At 43.8% G+C, this 22,153-nt stretch overlaps 1 protein-coding gene across 1 annotated transcript in view; it reads left to right on the top strand.

The window, feature by feature from the left end:
* The window catches only part of cavin1b (caveolae associated protein 1b), a 30,852-nt gene extending 10,712 nt beyond the window's left edge, over positions 1–20,140 (top strand). Inside the window, exon 2 of the mRNA XM_085171530.1 lies at positions 17,255–20,140. Coding sequence (XP_085027656.1) covers positions 17,255–18,127 — 873 coding nt within the window. The 3' untranslated portion in view covers positions 18,128–20,140. The remainder of the gene's footprint in view (positions 1–17,254) is intronic.
* Positions 20,141–22,153: the final 2,013 nt, after the last annotated feature.

The raw sequence follows: 22,153 nt of genomic DNA, 5'->3' as shown, positions 1-22,153 counted from the left end.
TTACTTGAAAAAAGTAATCGGATTACGCGTTACTGCCCATCTCTGATGAGAAGGCACAGAATCTCAATGTGACTGATGTTCAAAAAACTCTGAGAAAAGTGAAGGCAGCGGGCACCGACTCTTCAGGACTGATAATTAGAAAGTGTGCTGACCAGATGACATCCATCCTCACTGGAGCAAACTGTTGTTCATGTTTCTACCACTAGTCTGTTTCTAGTCTCCCAGTATCCCAGTAGCCCCACATGCTGACTACTGCCCTGTTGAAGTAACTCCCATAATGATGAAGTCCTTTGAGAGGCTGGTGAAGGACTACATCATCACTTGACCTGTTCCAGTTTGTTTCCCAGCCAGAGGATACCATTTTCTCTCTCCTACACTGAGCTTGGCACATCTGGAGGAGAAGAGTCACATACGAATGCTGTTTAACTCTGCTCAGCATTCAGTACCATCATCCTCCAGCAGCTGGTGAGCAAATTGACCCCCCAGGTACCCGTACCCCAATGTGTAAATGGTTGCTGGACTTCCTCACTGGCAGACCTCAGTCAGTGAGAGTGGGAAACAACTCCATCTGCTCCCTTCAGGGCTGAGTCCACTGTTGTTCACACTTCTGACAGCTGACTGCAGCCTGGCATCTCTTCCCAATCACATTATCAAGTATGCAGATTACACTACGGTGGTGGTGCTCATCAGGACAACAACGACCTCTCCTACAGAGAGGAGGTGAAGCAATTGGAGGACTGGTCCAGTGTTAATAATTTGATCTTAAACATAGATAAGACCAAGTGGAACATTATCGACTTCAGGACAAAAGAGTCCAGTCATTCACCGCTCATCACTGAGAACAGTGCTGTGGAGGCTGACAGCAGCATCCAGTCAGATAACAGTTTGGGTCAGGAACTGACATGACTGACACCTACTGGCTGAAGAAGATAGCCAGTCTGGAGGGGTACCTCCTATCAAAGGGCAGAAGAACCCGACCCATCCTGGCTGCCTGAGATACTACGCAGCGCAGACAACAACAAAGGACAGGCCGCTCACCCCAGGCGCAGAACAAAGAAGCTCCGGGGGAAACGTGCTGGTGTTTGAAATAGACTAAGACAGCAGGCGCATCACGCACCACTGCCCAGCATCCTACTGGCCAACGTACAATCGCTGGAGAACAAGCTCGATGACCTAAGAGCAAGAGTCACCTTCCAATGGGACTGCAACATTCTGTGCTTCACGGAGACATGGCTGACCCCCACCGTGCCGGACCAGGCCGTAACTCTGTCGGATTCATTCTTTGTGCTCCGCACGGACAGAACGGCAGAGTCGAACAAAACCAAAGGTGGAGGAGTGTGTTTCATGGTAAACAGAAAGTGGTGTGATGCCAGGAGCATTTCTGCTCTCTCCAGCGGCTGCTCGCCACATCTGCAGTTCCTGAGCATTAAGTGCCGCCCTTTCTGTCTGCCCCGTGAGCTCACCTCGGTCATCGCCACGGTGGTCTACATCCCACCCCAAGCGGACACAGGTATGGCTTTGTCCGAACTACATGATGTGCTGAGTTTGTTTCAAAACAAGGACCCGGGCGCAGCCCTCATTGTAGCAGGAGACTAAAGCAAATGTCGGACAAGTCATGCCGAACTTTTACCAGCATGTCTCGTGTCCGCTGAGGGGGGATCAAATTTTGGACCACTGCTACATGCCATACAAGCAGGGCTACAAAGCTGTCTCACACCCGGCTTTTGGGAAGTCGGACCACAACGCCATCTTCCTCATTCCCCAGTATAAACAAAACATATGGAGGGAAGAAGTAACCACGAGGGAGGTGAAACATTGGTCTGCCCATTCAGAAGCTCAGAATCAGAATCAGAAGAGCCACATTCCCAAACCAGAAACCGTGGGTGGACAGATCGGTCCACACTGCAGTGAACGCCAGGACCGCCACCTACAACATGGGTCTCGCCACTGGCGATATGAGCGCCTCGTACGGCGTGCAGCGAGAGATACCAAATGCCGGTACCGGGAGCGCATGGAGTCTCGCTTCAACCGACACACAGAGTATGTGGCACGGACTATGCACCATACGGACTACAAAGCCAGGTACGCTGCACCACTCAACGCCAACTCTGCATTCACCAACAAGCTTTACCAGTTCTACACCTGTTTTGAGGTTAGCCAGGCGGCTAATGCTAACTACCGCCTGACTACCGAGGACAGTCCCGTCATCAGCGAGAGATCAGCATCGTGGAGCTTGGACGTCCAAGCGTCATTGAGGAGAGTGACACACACAAGGAAAGCGGCGGGGCCAGACGGCATCACCGGCCATCTGCTGCACTGCTGTACTGACCAGCTAGCAGGTGTGTTCACTTCCGAAGTCTGTGGTCCCCACATGCTTCAAAAGATCCACCATCATCCCTGTGCCCAAGAACAGCAAACCCCCATTCTTGAACAATTCCCGGCCAGTTGCACTGACCTCGGTAGTAATGAAGGTGTTCGAGAGGCTGCTGAAGAACATCATCTCCTCCATCCCAGACACCACAGATCCGCTCCAGTTCGCCTACCGATCCAACAGATCCACAGAGGACGCCATTGCCCACGTCCTGCACACCACCCTCAGCCACGTGGACAAGAAACAGGGTAACTATGTGAGAATGCTGTTTGTTGATTACAGCTCAGTGTTTAACACAATAGTGCCCTGCAGACTGTTCACAAAGCTGAGGGATCTGGGACTCAACAGCTGTCTGTGTCACCTCCAGCTGAACGTTGGCAAGACCAAGGAGCTGGTGGTGGACATCAGAAGGAGTCAGCACAGAGACTACAAGCCCATTATCATCAATGGAGCTCCAGTGGAGAGGGTGCAGTCCTTCTAGTATCTCGGTGTCCACGTCTCCTCAGACCTGACATGGTCTGCCCACATTCAGGTCCAGACCAAAAAGGCTAGGCAGCGCCTGTACCACCTACGACAACTGAGGAAGTTCAGGGTCTCTCCGGAGATCCTCAGGATTTTCTATACAGGTGCTGTGGAGAGCATCCTCACACAGAACATCACATCCTGGTTTGGGAACAGCTGTGTTAAGGATTCACAGACCGCGATCGCATCCCTGTGTACTGCCCCAGTAAGCTGTGGAACCCCGGCCAATTCGTACCCAAAATAAAGGGATGCAACAGGCGCCGGCTAACCGCCGCCTTCACTCTATGCGTTTTGCCCTTGAATTTCAGCAACAGTGACACTACCGGGTACTTGTGAATATCCCCATGCGCACATTTAACCACCACCCAGTCAGCCTCCAACAATGCCCCGGGGCGAACCAAACTTTGGTGGACCAGGGTCTGCGTGCAGCCCGTGTCCATCAAAGCATGGCGAATACCCCCTTGACACCTTACCGACACGCGGTACGCCCCTCCTGGACCGGGGCGGGCGCTGGAGTGCCGGCAACACGGAACACCTACCCCACCTCCATGAGTGGACATTCTCGGTGGAGGGCTCCACCCCGCTGCCTGCTCCGTTCCCACAGGGCCGCCGTCCCTCCGCTGTGACGCAGTGGAATATGGGCGCTCCACCGCGGCTCCTCTCGGCTGGGTCCCGGGTTGGCCGCCAGATGGTCCCCCGCCAGCATAACTGCCGTCAGATCTGCCGGGCGGTGGCAGCGGACCTAACGAGCCGTTGCTTCGGGCAGGCCCCCCACGAACTGCTCGAGGCCCAGACAAGATCTCTGTCTAAATAAATAAATAAATCTGGGTCAATTCCTAGATGATTAAGAATGTAACTATTTTGCTGGTAATACCTGAAATGAGTAAAGAAAATCAACAACCTATTTATGCAAGATAATTCATAATTTTATTTGGGGGGGGGTTATATTGGTAGGGTCTGATTATTGGGGGGGTCATAACCCCCCTAACCCCCCTGGAAATTACGCCCCTGCTTTAAGCGCACAGATAACTGGCATCAGTTTAAATTTGCTTGCCCACTCAACCTCATTCACACATCACTGATTATGCATTTCAAAAAGGGACTTTATCACTGACAAATCCTTCAGTGTTTGGTCATTTCACAAATACTGTCATATTTTTCAGCTGGATCTGCTCCAGTACTGGTCACTTGACATCAATAGAGTAATTGTCTTACTCTTAATTATTTGTGTTTCAAAGTAGGAATGTTTCCACATGAGTCAGATGCCAGTGACTCACAGTGAAAACATCAGTTTGTTTCTCATATGATCCACTCTGTCATATGATTCCAGGTTCAAAGATTCTCATGGCCAGTTACATTAGTGGCCCTGAACAGAAGAACATTTGTGATAAGTCACAGAGTCATCGACCTCTGTTATGACTTCAGTGTTGCTCTCGCTTTTTTAACACCTTACACTGACCAAAGTAAGCTCTATTGCCATTAGACTGCAAAGTGTCTTACTTATTCTTCAGAGCACTTTTGTATGAAACTGCAGATTTTTAGAAGCTTTGGGAGCATGAATGTTGCTTAGTCGTCACGTAAAGTCTTCATGTGACATGACAGTTTTGACCATCTGTTAACAGACGTCCAGGCAGGTGAAGCAAAGGTCTTGAAACCTCCTGGTAAGTTGACCCTGAAGTTTTTGTCTCATTACAGAGTTGGAGCCTGGCTCCATGGTGAGACAAATCCATTGCCTTTAAATCAGCGGGAGCCTTTCTGTGTTCTCCCCGTGAATGGCCAGTCAAACTGGGAAAGTGTAATGTCTGTCCCAGTTCCAGGGACCAGGACTCCTATCCTCCATATAGCTTGAAAAATTAATTTTTCTATACTCCATGAATGTCTGCATCAAATCTACACTAACAAAAAAGTTGGACAATTTAAACCAAACTATGTTGCTATTACTACCAAAGTTATTTTTAAAAAGCAAGCCTCAAAGCAAAGTCACCCACAGACACATTCCCAGTATACATACCTGCTGTTAGCGAGCCCGTTCTCACTCCCGAGGCGTAACATGCCGACGTTTTGTCACGTCCCGCGGCGTTCCTGAGGAACGCAAAAGGAGACCTTCGGCGTTCTTATGGTACGTGGCGGGTTATGGCCGAAATCCAGTGCAATGACGCTCCCGCGGTAATAGACGTTCCAGCCCTGTATTCCAGCCCTAAACCTAACCTTATCCCTAGCCCTAACCATAACCTTTTTCCTGAGGTTAACCAGAACTTTAATGATGTTAAATAGCGTGTTTCTAAGCGATTTGAAGAAAAAGAGCGAACATGTTTAGATTGAGTCCATATTGTTCTCATATTTCCTCATTTTCCGAGGTCGTCATTTAGGAACGTGGTGGGTAGCTGAAAACGTAATATGTTGACGATTTGTCACCTAGCCTAAAATGTTACGCTTTGGGAGTGAGAACGTGTTGTGTTAGCAGGGGTTCAGTTATTTTCATTAACTGCAGCAAGAAGAAGAACCAGAGCCAGTTTGTTCCACTGCAGCATGGTATGGTCTGAGATAGACATGGATGCTGAACTTGAGTGAGCTTTTATTTGTTTTGTCGCATCATCATCTGGACATTTTATATTTTAGTTTTTGAATGAATGGCTAAACATTTATGATTAACCGTTTGAATTTGAAGGGTAAGGTAGCTATACTGTGTTTGCAGGAGAGAGTGGAAGGGAAGGCCAGGAGCATTGCAGATATATTCAAAGGGTTCTACCATGGTGTAGAAATGGAGTAGGGGTAATCTTGAAGGAAGAGTGTGGAGCTGAAGAGAGTGTCAGACAACTTAGAAGAAGAAGAAAGTTGGAGGAAGTGGCAGAGAGTTTACCCAGGGTGTAGACAGTGGTGACTTCTATGGACATGTAGGTGAAAGGAACAGATGTGAGGAGGTGTGTTTGAAGGAGAGCAATTCAGAAGGACAAATGGTGGTAGACTTTGCTAAAAGCATGGCTGTGGTGAACATGTACTTCAAGAAGAGGGCGCACAGACGGTGTTTCTGAGTGAGAGAGTGTTTAGAGAGGATGGAAGGAATACGCTGAGGAGCTGAATGTAGACAAAGACTCAGAGAAGGACAGTTAGTGAATCGAGAAGGATTACCAAGGAGGAAGTGATGGCAGCTATGAGTGTAGGCCAGAATAAACTCTGCAAACAGATGCCACGAGACAGTCGCTGTACATTCACTGCTTAGTGGCTTTACTGCCCAGGGTGATGAAGCAAATGAAACAAGTATGGTTACCACGATGAAAGGGTCAGTCACCATCACTCATCTTTTTTTCTTAGCTTTAAACCTGATCCACAGTCTATTCTACCTGACAACAGGTGACACACTGGTGTGTTGAAACAGATAAGGCTCTATCTCATCTAGAGTTTGGCGTTTATAACAGAGTGGAGTCTGAAAGCCTACAGCGGGCAGGGGGGTCAAATGAAAAATTGTGGGAAGTATTTTCCAACATTTTTGGAGCTTGACTCATACCAAACAATAAAGCCAGGATGTGAAGTCATTAACAGTAATGACCAGTTGGTCGTACACCTCTGAAAACCAGCGTCCACCAGTGTGACTGTGCTCTTCTGTAGGCGGAGCAACAGCAGAGCACAGTCACAGCTGAGGCTGAGGAAGAAGTCAGTTGTTCTGCAGCTCCTCTCCTTACACACCAACCTCCTCATTGTTTTTGGAAACAGTAACACAGGGTGACCATGGAAACGACCGCTATCATGTCTGTCCGTCCAAGTGTGGGGACATGTACACAGAGAGGCTGCCAAGCTCCAGAATCTTGCCCCTTTCTTTTTACCGAGCTCGAGCTGAAGCTTGTAATTAGAAGCTCATCGCGTAAAAATGAAACATTTCTGAGTGGAAGGCTTATCTCAAGCTTTGCCTAAAGTACACAAACACAAAATTACAGTTAGATTCTTTGTATCCATTTGGCACAGGAGGAATTGTGGTTTACTCATCACACTGGATTGTGTGTTTCTCTGGTTACCTTCATACACTGATATGTGCTTCTGCATGAAAGTACATGATCAGAATACTCACAAACCAAAGCACGCCATGAAAACAACCTCCAGTGATAGTCCACAATGGCAAGCTGTGTCTTGCAGTAAGAGTGAGAACAGCACCAGGCTGCCTCACACACACATGTCTGCAGCCTTGGAAACACTTCAAGAAAACTTTATTGGTTCATTTATGCAACTTTACAAAGCTCAGCTGGTTAAACAGACGAGAGCTTTATGGAAACTGTCGGGCTCTGACGTCCCACGTAGGCTTAGAGACGCACTGTGGGCCTTTAACAACTGTACAAAATGACACAAAACAGACACATCTGAGCCAAGCAGCAAATGCATTTGAATGACGATTGTATGTTATTTGTCTTTAAGAGACGTCACAGACTGGCTTATTATTTCAAAACCAGACAAGAACATTAAACAAGTACAGAAATATGCTCACATTTCACAATTATACTTGAAGGTGGCTTTCATGCAATTCTAATCACTTCAGTTATTAAAATAATGAGTTAAATTGTATTTGTCAAGGAGCTGTGAGGTGAAGAGCCTACAGGGAAAATCCTGAACATCTGCAAAGGCAACATGAGCAGCACAAACAGAACCGCTCGTTATGACTAAACTTGTAGAACGTTTTTAAAATCATCATCATCATATCTAGTACATGATGGTGCATGAAACAAGCACTTATGTATCAGGAGTCTCTATTAATAACTACACGGTAACGACCAGCTGAGTATGATGGTGAGAGACGCCAGAGATTTGATCACTGTCTTTGTTCTCTCCTGCATTTAGTCTATCCGGTCGTTAAGTCTGACGTCACTAGCCGTGTCTGGGCCTAAACTCCGCTGCAGGTCCATATATCAAACGATCACTATGGCATTACTGAGAGTTGAAAAACTGTCTAAAGTCTTTCATCTTTAATAAAATGATCAGCGTTCTGCTCTACCAGGTGTAACAATTGAGTTTAACATCCAGGCATCCATGAAAACGGAATTTATGACATTTAACGGAGTTAGAAGTTAGCAGGAAGTTAGCTCGCTAGCTTCTATCTAAATACAATATAGCATGTCCTGACTGCGGGGTTTTGGAAACAAATTCAAACGTACAGCTCTGTTATCACTTCCAACATAAATGAAGACAGAAAACTAAACAGCAGTGACGTTTGTAGGGTTACTGAAGTTTGGCTAGCTGTAGCTAATGATGTGCTACGTGACCGCTAGCGACACAGCTATGTTAGCATAATATAAACAAGCTAACTTTTTTCCCACTGGATAAAAGTTAACATGAGTGTTCTCGGTGGTCAGGAACAAATGTAATCGCATGGCAGGATGCTGTAAAAGGACCAAACTTCAGCCAGGAGAACAACTGAGATAATCCATCCACAATACGAGGTTAGTCATTCATATACTGCTGCATGGGCTGGGCTGTAGCTACATCCTAAGGTTTTAAAAACTGAGCTTAAATGAATGATTAGCGGTAATAAAAGCCGAGGGAGGTCAACAGTGATCACTGACTGTTTTAGGAGCTTTTTGCAATTAAATAGAAGAAAATACCAAACATTAAACATGTTAACAACACAAAAGCCATATTAAACGCAGACTACTTTAGGCCCGGAAGCAGGATTCGTCACGTCATCACTTAACGACCGGATAGGAAGACAAGACTTCAGTGATCTGGGCAATATTCACAATAAAGCTGAATGCTAGTGGGACGTTATGTGTTCAAAGTATGTGAACAACCTATATGAGAACAAAGCAGATTTAAGACAAGTGCAGTGGACACAGCAGGAGCTGCCTTGTAAGAAGGCACCAGACAAAAAGAAAAATCAAACAAAGCACAGCTATTACACTTAATGTTCACTTAAACCACATTCAGCTACATTTACCTTTCAGCACAGTCCTTTACCTGCCTTACATCTGCACTTACAAACTGTTTATTTGATCTAATATGAACATGTGACCAGTGTTGGTCAAGTTACTTGAAAAAAGTAATCAGTAATTAATTACTGATTACTTCCCCAAAAAAGTAATCCCGTTACTTTACTGATTACTTATTTTCAAAAGTAATTAATTACTTAGTTACTTAGTTACTTTTTAAAAACACGATTTACAACCTGAATAGGTGATAAAGTGATAGATCTTTCAGCCCAATTCTACTTTTTCTACATAATCCATCATACAAAATGTAATCAAATGGAAAAGTCTCTTTTTAAAACTTGTTTTATTAGTTTTAATCTTTTAACTTTATGCATCAAGCAAACATTTAATTATCTGCAACATTCTCTGACTGGAAGAAATTAGTTTAACATTTAAACCTGTTTTCTGCACATTCCAGCACATAAAATAAAATATTTTGTGTGTTTACACTCAGTCTTTCAAATAGATGCAAGTAAAACACAGCAGAAAATAAATAAAATCAAAGACTAGCGGTCCTGTTGCTCTATTTTCACCTGTAAAGCAGGAGTGGGGTAGGCGGAGGGTTACCCTGGTGCAGGTGTGCCGCGGTCAGTGGAAGAATCCGCGAGTTTCTCTGTGAGTTTCCCATTACATCGTAGCTACTCGGTGCTTGCTTGGAAGTTTAGGGGTTTTTTTCGCTGTAAAAAGAAGTTTTCTTCCCACGCACAACGGACACTAATGTTTTTGTCACTTTTTATGGAATCAAACTCAAAGTAAGGTCAGTACTTCCACGCTTTAAACGCTGCACGCTCATACTCTCTCTGCACTCGATATATGATCCATTGTTGATCTGCACACAGCTGTTGTCACAAACGTCGCACTCGCTTACATCACTGTCATGAGACATTCTCGCAAGAAAATCACGGTTTTAGTAACGCAGTAACGCAGCGTTCCTACGGGAAAGTAACGGTAATCTAATTACCGTTTTTGCAATAGTAATCCCTTACTTTACTCGTTACTTGAAAAAAGTAATCGGATTACGCGTTACTGCCCATCTCTGCATGTGACTGATGAAAGCCAAAGACTGTGAAAATTAATCAGAAATAGAATAACTTGGCCAACAACTGGCACACGATATTTGTTCAGTTGCTCTGGAGCTGTTATGCCAATCTGACTCATTGCACAGTGATCCCTGTCTGACCATGTGGTACCTCAGGGAGGTACTACACTTTGGAAAGGACAGAGAGAAAGAAAAGAAAAGAAAAAAGGGAATTTGGAAAAGAAGGCTGCGCTCCAGTGCAACTCTAGGCCTGGTGACTCATCCCTCTTCTCCGCAGGGACCTGCGGCATGCCTTCACTTTATATAGCAATCTGTATTTCTCTCTCTTTGGTCCCACGTCTCTGATTAAAGGGGATGAGTGGAAAACAGGAGGAGGAGTTTTACTCTTTCTGAACATCACTTTTTCCCATGGCATTCAATAAGAAATACACACACGCACACACACACGCACACACGCACACACACGCACGCACACACACGCACGCACACACGCACACAGTCTAACAGGGTGTTCATTAACATTAGACTGATGTGTGCATATTGTTACATTCAATAGAAAAAGATATGAAGTGGTTCATGGAAACTATCTGTTACATGTTAACTTAGAAATAACACCTCACTCTTTTCTAAATGATGAACGCTGATTTATAAATAATGTTTTATGACACTGCAAATATTCGATGTCTCGTGTTAAATGAGCTGCGTGCACAGAAACATTTCTCCTGCAGAGAGAATAAATGCATTGAACATGTTCACCAACAGGTCAACAGTGTTCGGGCTCGTTGGCTGCTCCGGTCGCTTGGCTTGGTTTATCTCAGCTCCCCCCGACTTCATGTTGCCACTTCACATTATTTCACTCCTAGTAGCTTCAACCTGCTTAAAGTCAGTCGCTGTTGCCAAGTCAGTGCAAATCATTTGAGGTGTGGTGGGAAGGTGTCTGCTTGTATGGAGACAGTCTGTGTAAACTGATCCTCCTGTTATCTGAGGTGCTATTTTCCTGAGGACTGATAGGTCACAGGTGCTGGTTCTGTATAAGCTGATCTCTTTTCTTGAACATCTCATCCTCCAGAGCAGGTACAGTAGAAGTTACCATGAAACAACTGAACATTTTTGTAACCTCAAAACTAACTCACGAGGCTGAAGCTGCTGGTCCTGCTGCACAGAACTATGCTCTGAGCTTTAAGCACTGCATTAAAGCTCCACAGAGCTCCATGACTGTTCCCATGCTTAGACAAACCTATTGTGAGTATAGCTATGAGCCACAGGCGACATGAGGTTAACGCTTCAATTCTCAACTTTAGAAGGTTGACAAAAACCATTTCTGTTTAATGGCTCCTCTAAAAATGTGATCTGAAAAAATAGCAAGACAAAATGTGTATTTCCATGACAGTTGGCTTGTTAGTTGTTCTTTAAATGTCACACAGACACACACAGTGTCCTCGCTTGCTTCTCAGCCTGCCCTCAGTTACTCTTTGCATCAGCAGTTGTATCACGAGGATTCCCCTTTTTCCTGGATTTACTGGAAAATCCCCTGAATGTGTGTGTGTGTGTGTGTGTGTGTGTGATGGAATGTGGACTCCTAGAGCTTCGTACAGTAGAGTATGCATGCTGCTCACACAGGTACACACACACATGCTTTTCCACAGCAGTAGGGGAACTGTCGGTGGTTAGAGTTTAAACAGGAAAGCAGAAACAGAGGAGGGTGTGTTATTGCCGGATTCCTCTCGCTCTGCATCAGCCTGATGAGTGGTTGCTGTGTGAGAGTGGAAAGCTTCCATGGTGTGCTCCTACCCCGCCCCCCCACCACACACACACACAAATTACGGCTCCTGACTAGTAAACATTGTTTTGCTTTTATCTGGAAACATTATAGTTCCAGTCAGCCTCAATTCAATTCAATTCAATTCAATTTTATTTATATAGCGCCAAATCACAACAAATGTCGCCTCAAGGCGCTTCATAGATACAGAGAAAAGCCCAACAATCATATGACCCCCTATGAGCCTCGTCCCTGTTACCATGGAAACACAACCTCAATTCAGCACTTTGGTGGTGAAACTGGAAATCTTTGCTTCCAGAACGATTTTTGTTGTCATCGCACACTACGACGCAACAATAGTGACATGAAGAGCACATGCACAGATTTAGCTCCGAGGATATAATGTTGTAACTGTATCCTCTGCAGCAGGAAGCTCACACACACACTTGGCAGATACTTGGCTGAGGTAGCTGTTCGGGCATTGTTATTGCTGCCATGGCTACCATGGACCCCGCTGGCTACACCCAGGAAACCCAACAATTTTTGGATTTAACACTGTCCTAGAAAAAAGGAAATCAGATCAGTTAAAGTCACATGGAAAAGCATGACAAAGGAAATGCTTGACCAAAGAGCTGCACTGAGATGGACCGTGGCACAGGAGTCATCGTGCACACTCATCATGAAACAAAAACAGTTCTGCTGACAGCACAGAGCATTAGCCAGCTGATCTCAGCAGCACACACACACACACACACACACACACACACACACAGGCACACACACACACACACAGGCACACACACACACACACACACACACATTGACAGGGTTAGTGTGAACTGCAGGCCTCTCATACTTCTGGATTACCTCTTGACTTCATTGTAAAGTGTTAGTTTCATCTTACATAAAGGCATAACAAGAGATAAAGAGCAAAGAGTGCAGCCTCATAAATATAAAACCAATCACAAGATGAGTCCCACTGCTTCAGGAGACACACACACACACACACACACGCACACACACGTTTTGCAACAAACGTCTCAACTCGCATTTTGTAATATAACTAGATATGGAAATTATCATCTTGTGCATGTTCATGTTTTGCAATGTTAAAGGCAAAGTGTGGTCTTAGTGCAGCCACACACACACAAGCCCGTTCAGCTATCTTAGTGAGGACCTTCATTGACATAATGCTTTCAGTAGCTCCTTACCCTAAACCTAACCATAACCTAACCATAACCTAACCATAACCTAATTGTAATCCTGACACAAGTATAGTAGAATGCAGATTTTGGTCCTCACAAAGATAGCTAGACAGGAACACACACGCACACACACACACACACACTGAGAGGTTGCCAATCCTTACGTACCTCATTGGTCTATTTTCCGTGACTCTGAGTGTGCTTTCCTGTCTTTGGCACAGCATCCTCACGGAGAACAATGTCCCATTAAATTAGCAGAGTCAGGAAGTCAACACACCAAGGTGACTGCCTGAACTTCCTCCTGCGCTCTTTCCATGTACTTTAGACACACACACGCACACATCTTTACCAAACTGATAGACTGACTTTGGGCTCCTTAAAGATAAGATCATCTATCAGATCATCTACATCTCATTTTAAGCAGAACATTTCTCACTATACACTTCTCTATAGTCCATCCATGCATCCACTTTCTTGTACGTACTAAAACTAAACTGACTCCGTGATTCTCTGTGGTCTGAGACAACATGCAGCATCTCCATGAGAAGCCTTTCAGTGATCATGTGACAGAAGACAAAGCAACCAGTGAGCAAAGACGTCGCTTCAGTCTCCAGATCCTCCAAAACTCTGTTTTCCAGTTTTCTGAAATATTTATTTTGGATAACAGAAATATTTTTATAGAATACAAAACTGGTGTGTGAACTGTCCATCACAAAAAAGTATTTAAGTCAACATTATAAACTTATTGAAGGAGCTCAATAGCGCACAGGTTGCATATTCAAATATATTTAAGGTACAATTTTTAATGACACTTTTTCAGGTCAGCACGGTGGTACAGTGGCACTGTTGCTAACAAGAAGGTCCTGAGTTCACCATCAGACCGGGGTCTTTCTGTGTGGAGTTTGCATGTTCTCCCCGTGGGTTCCCTCCGGGTACTCCGGCTTCCTCCCAAAGACATGCAGTTTGGAGGGAAAGGTTAACTGATTAATCCAAATTGCCCATAGGTGGGAGTGAATGGTTGTCTGTCCCTGTGTGTAACAGACTGGCGACCTGTCCAGGGCGTACCCCGCCTCTCGCCCTATGACAGCTGGGATAGGCCCCGCGACCCTGAGAAGGATAAGTGGAAGCGAATGGATGGATTTTGAAATCATATACGAGATGTCATTGGCTTATAATTATTGATTTAATGATGCGTATACCTCTTTCATGTTGATAATTGTCATTACTTGTATATCGCTCTGTGCAGTTAGATCTATAATGAATTTACAGAATAAAAAAAATCATTAGAAGAATTCGTTTGTACAAACTAGTGCTGCTGTCCTGTGATCGCTCAGATGGTGTCCTAACCACAGCAAAATACCTTCTCTGCTGGCTGCAAGGATCCTGATGTTTATTTATACGTCATTTCTATAGGGGATTTACAAATATTCTGATTCTGATAAAATATGTAAAAATGTCATTACAAAGATATGTGGAATGACACTTTTTTACTTAAGCACCTATTTGTGCCGTCTCTTGATGTATGTGATGAATTTGGGTGCAAACAGCAAAAGAAGCTGTTGGTTTGTATAAAACAAAAGTCCATCCTAGAATCTGGAAAACCAAATCTACTGTTTACTGGGACATGCAAATTATTTCTGGAATAATAAATTGTGTGTTGTCATTAGAAGGAAGTGTTGGAAGTGTACCTGGGAGTATTTTAAGTGCCTGCAGGCTCGAGGTTTAACCTGCCTAAGTGATTTTCAGCACCCACTGCATTGTCCTTGACTTCAACCTAAGACACAATGAATTGTAACTAGGCAGGTATTTTCCAGCACCCCCGCCCGGCAGGAAAGCCAAACTCCCTCATCTAAGGTCAAGTTTACCCAAGATACTGCAGCACAATACCTCAATAAAACCACGAGAACAGAACACAATGGACGCAGACCCCCCCTCCTCTACATGCTCACACTTAGCTCTCAGTGCTAAGACTTTGATGCTATCATCTTCCTGCTGACCAGATGGTTTTCCACGACTCTTAGAATCATCCCATGTGTGCAATTACTCGCTTCATACGACAGCAGAAAAGCATCTCCACTTTCCTCACCTGACCATCCCCCATCCCTGCCAGTCCTTTGTCCCGGCCCCACCGAGTTCCTGTTTTGACAATAAAGGCGGCGTAAGGGGAGACAAACACACAATACATACAGCAAGTACTACATTCAGTACACAAGGTACATGTCTGGAGCCCAGCTGGATTCAAAGTTGCCGTGATGGAAAGAGGAAGAGCCCCACCCTCTCTTCCATCCCTGCATTTGCAGGCCTGAATTTATGAGAAAAGAGAAAGATAGGCTCCCTTGGCTGGAATGTTATTGAGAAAGGGAAGATATGGTGGGTGGAAGATGGAACAGAGAGGGGAATGAATGACTATGGAGGCGAGCGTGAAGTGTTTCTGTACAGGAATGCTTTACAGGGCGGGCCAGGGTCAGGCGAGGCAGGTCACACATACAAAATATTCCAAACAAGTAAAGTTCGGAAACTGCAAAGCTCACTGCAGAGTGATGGGACCGCTATTCCAGAATGTCGCCTGCAGACAGCGTGCTAGAAGTCATGAGGTAATAAAACCACAATGATTCAGAAGCAAATGAGTGCTGTGGTAGACGAGCTCGATATCAGAATGCAGAAATAATAATCCCACTACCTTCCTGCTGCGACTGCTCCCGTCTCTGGAGGACGATGACGCAGAGTTTCCAGGTTAACACGATATGACAGCGAATGAGAGCGTGCAGCAGCCTGCAGAGACAAACATGGTTCAACCACAAATGTCCCGGAGCTCTCTCCTCCCCTCCGCATGTGTGTTAAGCACATCTTAATGATGGCAGCAGAAGGGTCAGAGCAGCTTTGTGCGCACACTGTAATTATGCTGTTTGCCCCTTTTGTCACAGCTCACATCCCACACAAACGTTTTCCTTTCATTCCTCGGAGACGGCTTCGTGTCTTCACTCAGAATCTTCTGTTTATGATGGCCTCTAATGGCTGCACTGTGTGGAAAACCTGAAGTGAGTCACACGGCCCGGCTTGGTTAGCCTGTGGGTACTTGCACACATCGACAGAAAGAGGAACAATGCACAAACACACATAAATCATTTCTTGATAGCAGAGACATACCACTCCTTATACCAATATTCCTAAAGCTAAAATTTGTGACTTCACCACATTCATCCTGTATGAATCTGGATACACCAACCAGCAGAGCCACAACACTGCTCTGGACTGTGATATGTAACAAGCAGTGTTGGTCAAGTTACTTGAAAAAAGTAATCAGTAACTAATTACTGATTACTTCCCCAAAAAAGTAATCCCGTTACTTTACTGATTACTTATTTTCAAAAGTAATTAATTACTTAGTTACTTAGTTACTTTTTAAAAACACGATTTACAACCTGAATAGGTGATAAAGTGATAGATCTTTCAGCCCAATTCTACTTTTTCTACATAATCATCATACAAAATGTAATCAAATGGAAAAGTCTCTTTTTAAAACTTGTTTTATTAGTTTTAATCTTTTAACTTTATGCATCAAGCAAACATTTAATTATCTGCAACATTCTCTGACTGGAAGAAATTAGTTTAACATTTAAACCTATTTTCTGCACATTCCAGCACATAAAATAAAATATTTTGTGTGTTTACACTCAGTCTTTCAAATAGATGCAAGTAAAACACAGCAGAAAATAAATAAAGTCAAAGACTAGCGGTCCTGTTGCTCTATTTTCACCTGTAAAGCAGGAGTGGGGTAGGCGGAGGGTTACCCTGGTGCAGGTGTGCAGCGGTCAGTGGAAGAATCCGCGAGTTTCTCTGTGAGTTTCCCATTACGTCGTAGCTACTCGGTGTTTGCTCAGAAGTTTAGAGGTTTTTCGCTGTAAAAAGAAGTTTTCTTCCCACGCACAACGGACACTAATGTTTTTGTCACTTTTTATGGAATCAAACTCAAAGTAAGGTCAGTACTTCCACGCTTTAAACGCTGCACGCTCATACTCTCTCTGCACTCGATATATGATCCATTGTTGATCTGCACACAGCTGTTGTCACGAACGTCGCACTCGCTTACGTCACTGTCATGAGACATTCTCGCAAAAAAATCACGGTTTTAGTAACGCAGTAACGCAGCGTTCCTACGGGAAAGTAACGGTAATCTAATTACTGTTTTTGCAATAGTAATCCCTTACTTTACTCGTTACTTGAAAAAAGTAATCGGATTACAGTAACGCGTTACAAGTAACGCGTTACTGCCCATCTCTGGTAACAAGACACACTATCAGCCTTAAAATGTGATAATATGTCAGTAATGTGTTCAGCTACGTTAACAAAACCTCTATCAGAAGAAATAATGTCACGATTATGCTTTTCTTTTTATGCTTTTCTCCACAGGATGAAGTGAAAGTTCCCTCGAAACTCAGCATTTCAAAATCCATGAAGGTTTCCGAGTCTGTGTCGGGAAGCAGAGGAGGCAGTCTGCTCGAGCTCAAAGAAGCTGTGGAAGAGCCCGGAGAAGAGGGAGAAGAAGGAGAGAAGGCAGACAAGCCTCACGTGGACCTCTCGTCGGATGAAGAGGGTTTGGAGATCGAGGAGGCCATCGAGGAGACTCGCGCCGAACGCATCAAGCGCAGCAGCCTGCAGCGTGTACAAACCCTGAAAACTGTTTTCTCAAAGGAGAAGATGGATAAGACCAGAGCAAAGACCAAAGAGAACCTGGAGAAGACCAGACAAAAAACCAAGGAGAACCTTGAGAAGACCAAGCAGAAGACAAAGGAGAACCTGGAAAAGACAAGGCAAAGAACCAAGGAGAATTTAGAAAAGACCAAGCAGAAGACCAAGGAAAACCTGGAGAAGACCCGCCACAACATTGAGAAGAAGATGGGAAAACTCGGGACACGCATGAGCGTCAACCCTGAGCACAAGCAGAAGATGAAGACGTCCAGCGACAAGATGAAGAAAGCCTTCACACCAGACCACGTGGTCTATGCCCGGTCCAAGACCGCCGTGTACAAAGTGCCCCCCTTCACCTTCCACGTCAAAAAGATTCGCGAGGGTGCTGTTGAAGTGGTGCAAGGCACCGAGATGGTCGAGGTGTCACAGGATCCCGAGCCCTTCAGTGAAGTGGAGGCTGAGGAAGGAGGCGTGGAGGTGGAGATGGAAATGATGAATGGAGGTGGTGATGAGGAAGAGGCTGATGAGGACGAAGAGGAGGACAGCCACGATGCTTTGCAGGAGCACGAAGACAGAGACAGAGATAGCGATTAAAGATATAAAGCAGATGCTAACAAAATCATTGTTAGCATTAAGATTAAGATACCACAGAAAATTATGAGGCTAATTACAACCTGGGTATCATTATTATTATTATTATTTTGATTTCGGCCATTATTCCAGCCAGTTAAGACAACATCGTGTTCACAAAAATGCTTTCTGGGAACGTGTAATTCCCAGATTATCCGACAGGTGGTGCCCAAGACAAGAATTCAGCCTAAAGAAAGTGAGCATTCAAACAGATGTAATCATTCTCTGCACAAAACAGAACCATTGTAAACACAACTAAACTAAGTCAGAGCTTTTGCAGGAGGCCGGTGATGTTTTTAACTGACCTCTGTTTGCATCTCACCTGCATGTCTGCCTGCTTCAAAGCTCACTGGCCCTGATTGCTCTGCAGTCACAGTCAGAGTCAGTCTTTGTGTTTTTAAAAGTAGCACCTGAGAACAGAGAGGAAAGCCTGGAGCTATAACCATGAAGAGTGCTAACACATTTGGCTTTTCCGCTCTATAAGGTGATCTACAGAGGCCCCTCCCCCAAAAGGTCCTTTTTATGGGCCACGTGCTAAAGGCTGCGCTGTTATTAAGACTACAACAAGTTATATTTTTTCCTTTATTTGATTACATATTATGGCTTAAGAATCACTATCCAAAGGAATATGTGACATTCCTCTCAGATTTCCAAAGGTGGAGACGATCATGAGCAAAGACCAGGATAAAGGGGAGAAGATGAAAGTTTGTTGTGAGCAGGTCTGAATTATTCTTAGAAAGTGTCCCTTTTTCTCAGTCTGACTCACAGCTAGAGAAAAGTTTGTTTAAAGGATGTCGGGCTGCAGATTCCCGACTGATAAATGATAAATTCACAGAGTAAATATTCACGCTTATCCAGAAATATCAAGTATCACACATGCTATGCTAGTCCTTCCACCGTCTCTACTTACTAATGTTATAGTATTCTGCTTAATTTACTCTTTACTTAGAAGCACAATGATGGCAAGTTATTGTTGAGTATTTGTGTATTTGTATGTGATCACGTTTTATATCAGGCTAATGTTCTTACTGCTGACAGACTGTAGTAGACTCGCTGTGTCTTTGTTGTTTTTGCAGAACATCGTGCGGCCATTTGTCCCAAACAACAACCGTTATGAAAATGAAGGTAGTTAGGTCCATTACATTTCTTTGAGTGATCGTCTCCTGTGTTGAAAAACGTCTTCTGTCATTTTTTATTGTCTGATATGAGTTGGGTAAAGAAGCTGCCACAAGGACCAACGCATCCTCAGCTTTTACAATCACTGCGTGCTCTCTGGAGCTTTTATGTGACTGCTGCAGGCTGACACTGCCCCCTAGTGTCCGGTCATTTCATCATATTTTCCTCTACACGTGCGTTCACCAATAAAACCAACAGCTCTTTTTAAAAGTCGAGAATTTATGTTGATTTGCGTTTGAATGTTCTGCTCTGACTGCATCTCTGTAGCTCATTCATCATATATTTCTACAGGTGTTCTGTGGTAAGGGCAGGGGGCGTGGCCAGAAGCCAGAAGGCTACAAATACATGACAAATGATGCTAAGAGAGCTTCATGTAACTGTTCCCACAGGTTTCTGCAGTGTTTGTCAAAGCTTAGTTCCCAGAGCCATCACCATTTCCTGTTCATCTTTGTATATAATGTGAATCACAGCCAGTGCGCTGCTGCCTGCGCTTCTTCATTACATGTCAAACAATTGTGATGTTTGCACAGCTTGCAACAAATGACATTTATATGTAAGGACGGCTGAAATATTTTAGCATTGTCGATGTACAGCTGAGACCTTTGGTGATTTGATGCTCAAACCAGTAAAAGGGGAAACAATGCCATGTCTGTGAGAGCAGTAACAACATGCAGCTGCACTGACGCCTGTGCCAATGGAACAAATGTTCTTCACACTTAACCGTTTCCTTGCTTTTGTTTCCTTTGTAATGTTACTTTGCTTAACCACTAATGATTTCATTAAAATGCTATTTGGTTCACAGCTTCTTTGTCTTTATTGAACAGTTTCTGCTGCTCTTGTATTTAAAAACGACTAAAACATCGATATTACAGAATTTGAAATGCAAGGGCACCATCATTTATTCATATATATTATATGTATATTATATCCTGTGTGTGAAAACTGCACAATAAATTAGGACATTTGTTTGGTCAGTGACTTCTTTGTCGGGAGATGCTTCTTAGCCTGTTCATTTCTCCTTACATGGCTCATTGAAGGGAGAATGCATTCGTGAGTTGAGCAGCAGAGGTGAGGATGTCGGTTGTGCCTATGAAAAACTAAATTGCCAAATCTGCCAAAACAGAACAGAACACGTACATAAAAAGGCACATTTTTCTTTATACATGTACAATGACAATAAAGGTCTTTTCTATTCTGTTCTATTTTTCTGCTACTGGCTCTTGTTTGGTGTCGTTTATTGGATTGAAAGATTGAAGTCTGAGGAAACAACACATATGAGTATTTTAACAGTTCATTCATTAAACAAACAGAAGCGTGTAAAAGGAACCATCAACAGCTGCAACACACTCAAAAATAATCTGTTCTACTTCACTGAATGGGTTTTATTATGCCACCATATTTCCATCTAAAACTTAATCAGGATACATTAAAAACATTGTTTTCATGACAAACATTCACTGGTTACATTTTACAGAGTTCAGCTTTTTAGCTCCAGTAACTCCAACAAGATTGATGCTAAATTAGTGCAATAAAATCCTTCAGAGCAACATTTTATATAACATTTTCTTTCTTGTATCAAATTTTATGTACTTTGTGTAACAAGTAGTGTTATTGTTAAATGAACTTATAGACAGAAAATATTACAAATATCAACATTGTAGTTTCAATTAGATTCGTTTACTCAGATAACAAAATTGACCACCGATGACGGCAGAGTTAACAGCATCCAACGTTATTGTTATAACTAGTTCTTCCCCTTTAATCTTTCAACCTGTTGGTTTTTTATACTAAACTTTCTTCAGCTGTTGTCTACATGCCACAGAATTACTCGAGCATCACTTTGTGCTGAGGATGTCTGACACTGTTGTACAGACGAATACAGATGTTGGTAAAGCAAACACCTGGTTTCCTGTGCTGCTCTCTGTTCTGTGGAGAGCTGAGTTAAAGCGCTAAAAGGAGATGAATCTGGATTAAATAACATTGAACATCTCACTTTGTGAGCACACAGAAATGTTGGTTTTTCAAAGACACCACATGTAGGATTTGAAAAGCTCTCAACTTCCCATTTAATCAATCGTATCGGGTACCGCATTGTAACAGACACTAAATGTATTTTTCCTTAACATCTGCCTCATTGCTATGAATGTATGAATGTTATAAAAACCTAAGGGTAGTGACTTTTATACGTAGAAATTGCAAACTTTCATTGCTTATATTTGTCTTTTACAGTCAATATAAAAATATTGTTTAAAAATAACTGATATTTTAACATACAGTAAAGAGTCCCGTTTTGAAACCTCGAGCTCAGCGTCTGTGGCGTTCGAGTCTGATGTTTGCTAACATGTTAGCCGGTGAGATCCCAGATAATCCTCGTTTCTGAAACATTTTGTGTTACTTTTTCACTCGATTTCAGTCCAAAGGACGAACCACAGACAACTTCTCTTCAATTTATTTATATATCACTTTCAGACAGCTGAAAACAAAGTGCTGTACACTTGATATGACCCCCCCCCCCCCCCCCCCCCCATTGAAGCAGTAAAAACAGGGCCAAAGTGTGTCACACACCAAGGAATAAAAAGGGGTTTTAAGATGCATTTTAAAAGCTGGACAGTGAAGGGGCCTCTCTAATGTGCAGGGGCAGGTTATTCCAGAGGTTAGCAGCAGCAATAGAGAAGGCCCCGCCCCCTCTGAGCTTCCTCTTGGACCCGAGGAGGAGCTCATCAGCTGACCTGAAAACCCTGGGGTCCGAGTACGGATGAAGCTCAGGTAAAAAACGACAACAACAAAACAAACCATACATACAGGCAGCCAATG

This window comes from Neolamprologus multifasciatus, chromosome 8 (assembly GCF_963576455.1).
Source record: "Neolamprologus multifasciatus chromosome 8, fNeoMul1.2, whole genome shotgun sequence".
NCBI lineage: Eukaryota > Metazoa > Chordata > Actinopteri > Cichliformes > Cichlidae > Neolamprologus > Neolamprologus multifasciatus.
This window is presented reverse-complemented; position numbering and strand designations above follow the sequence as displayed.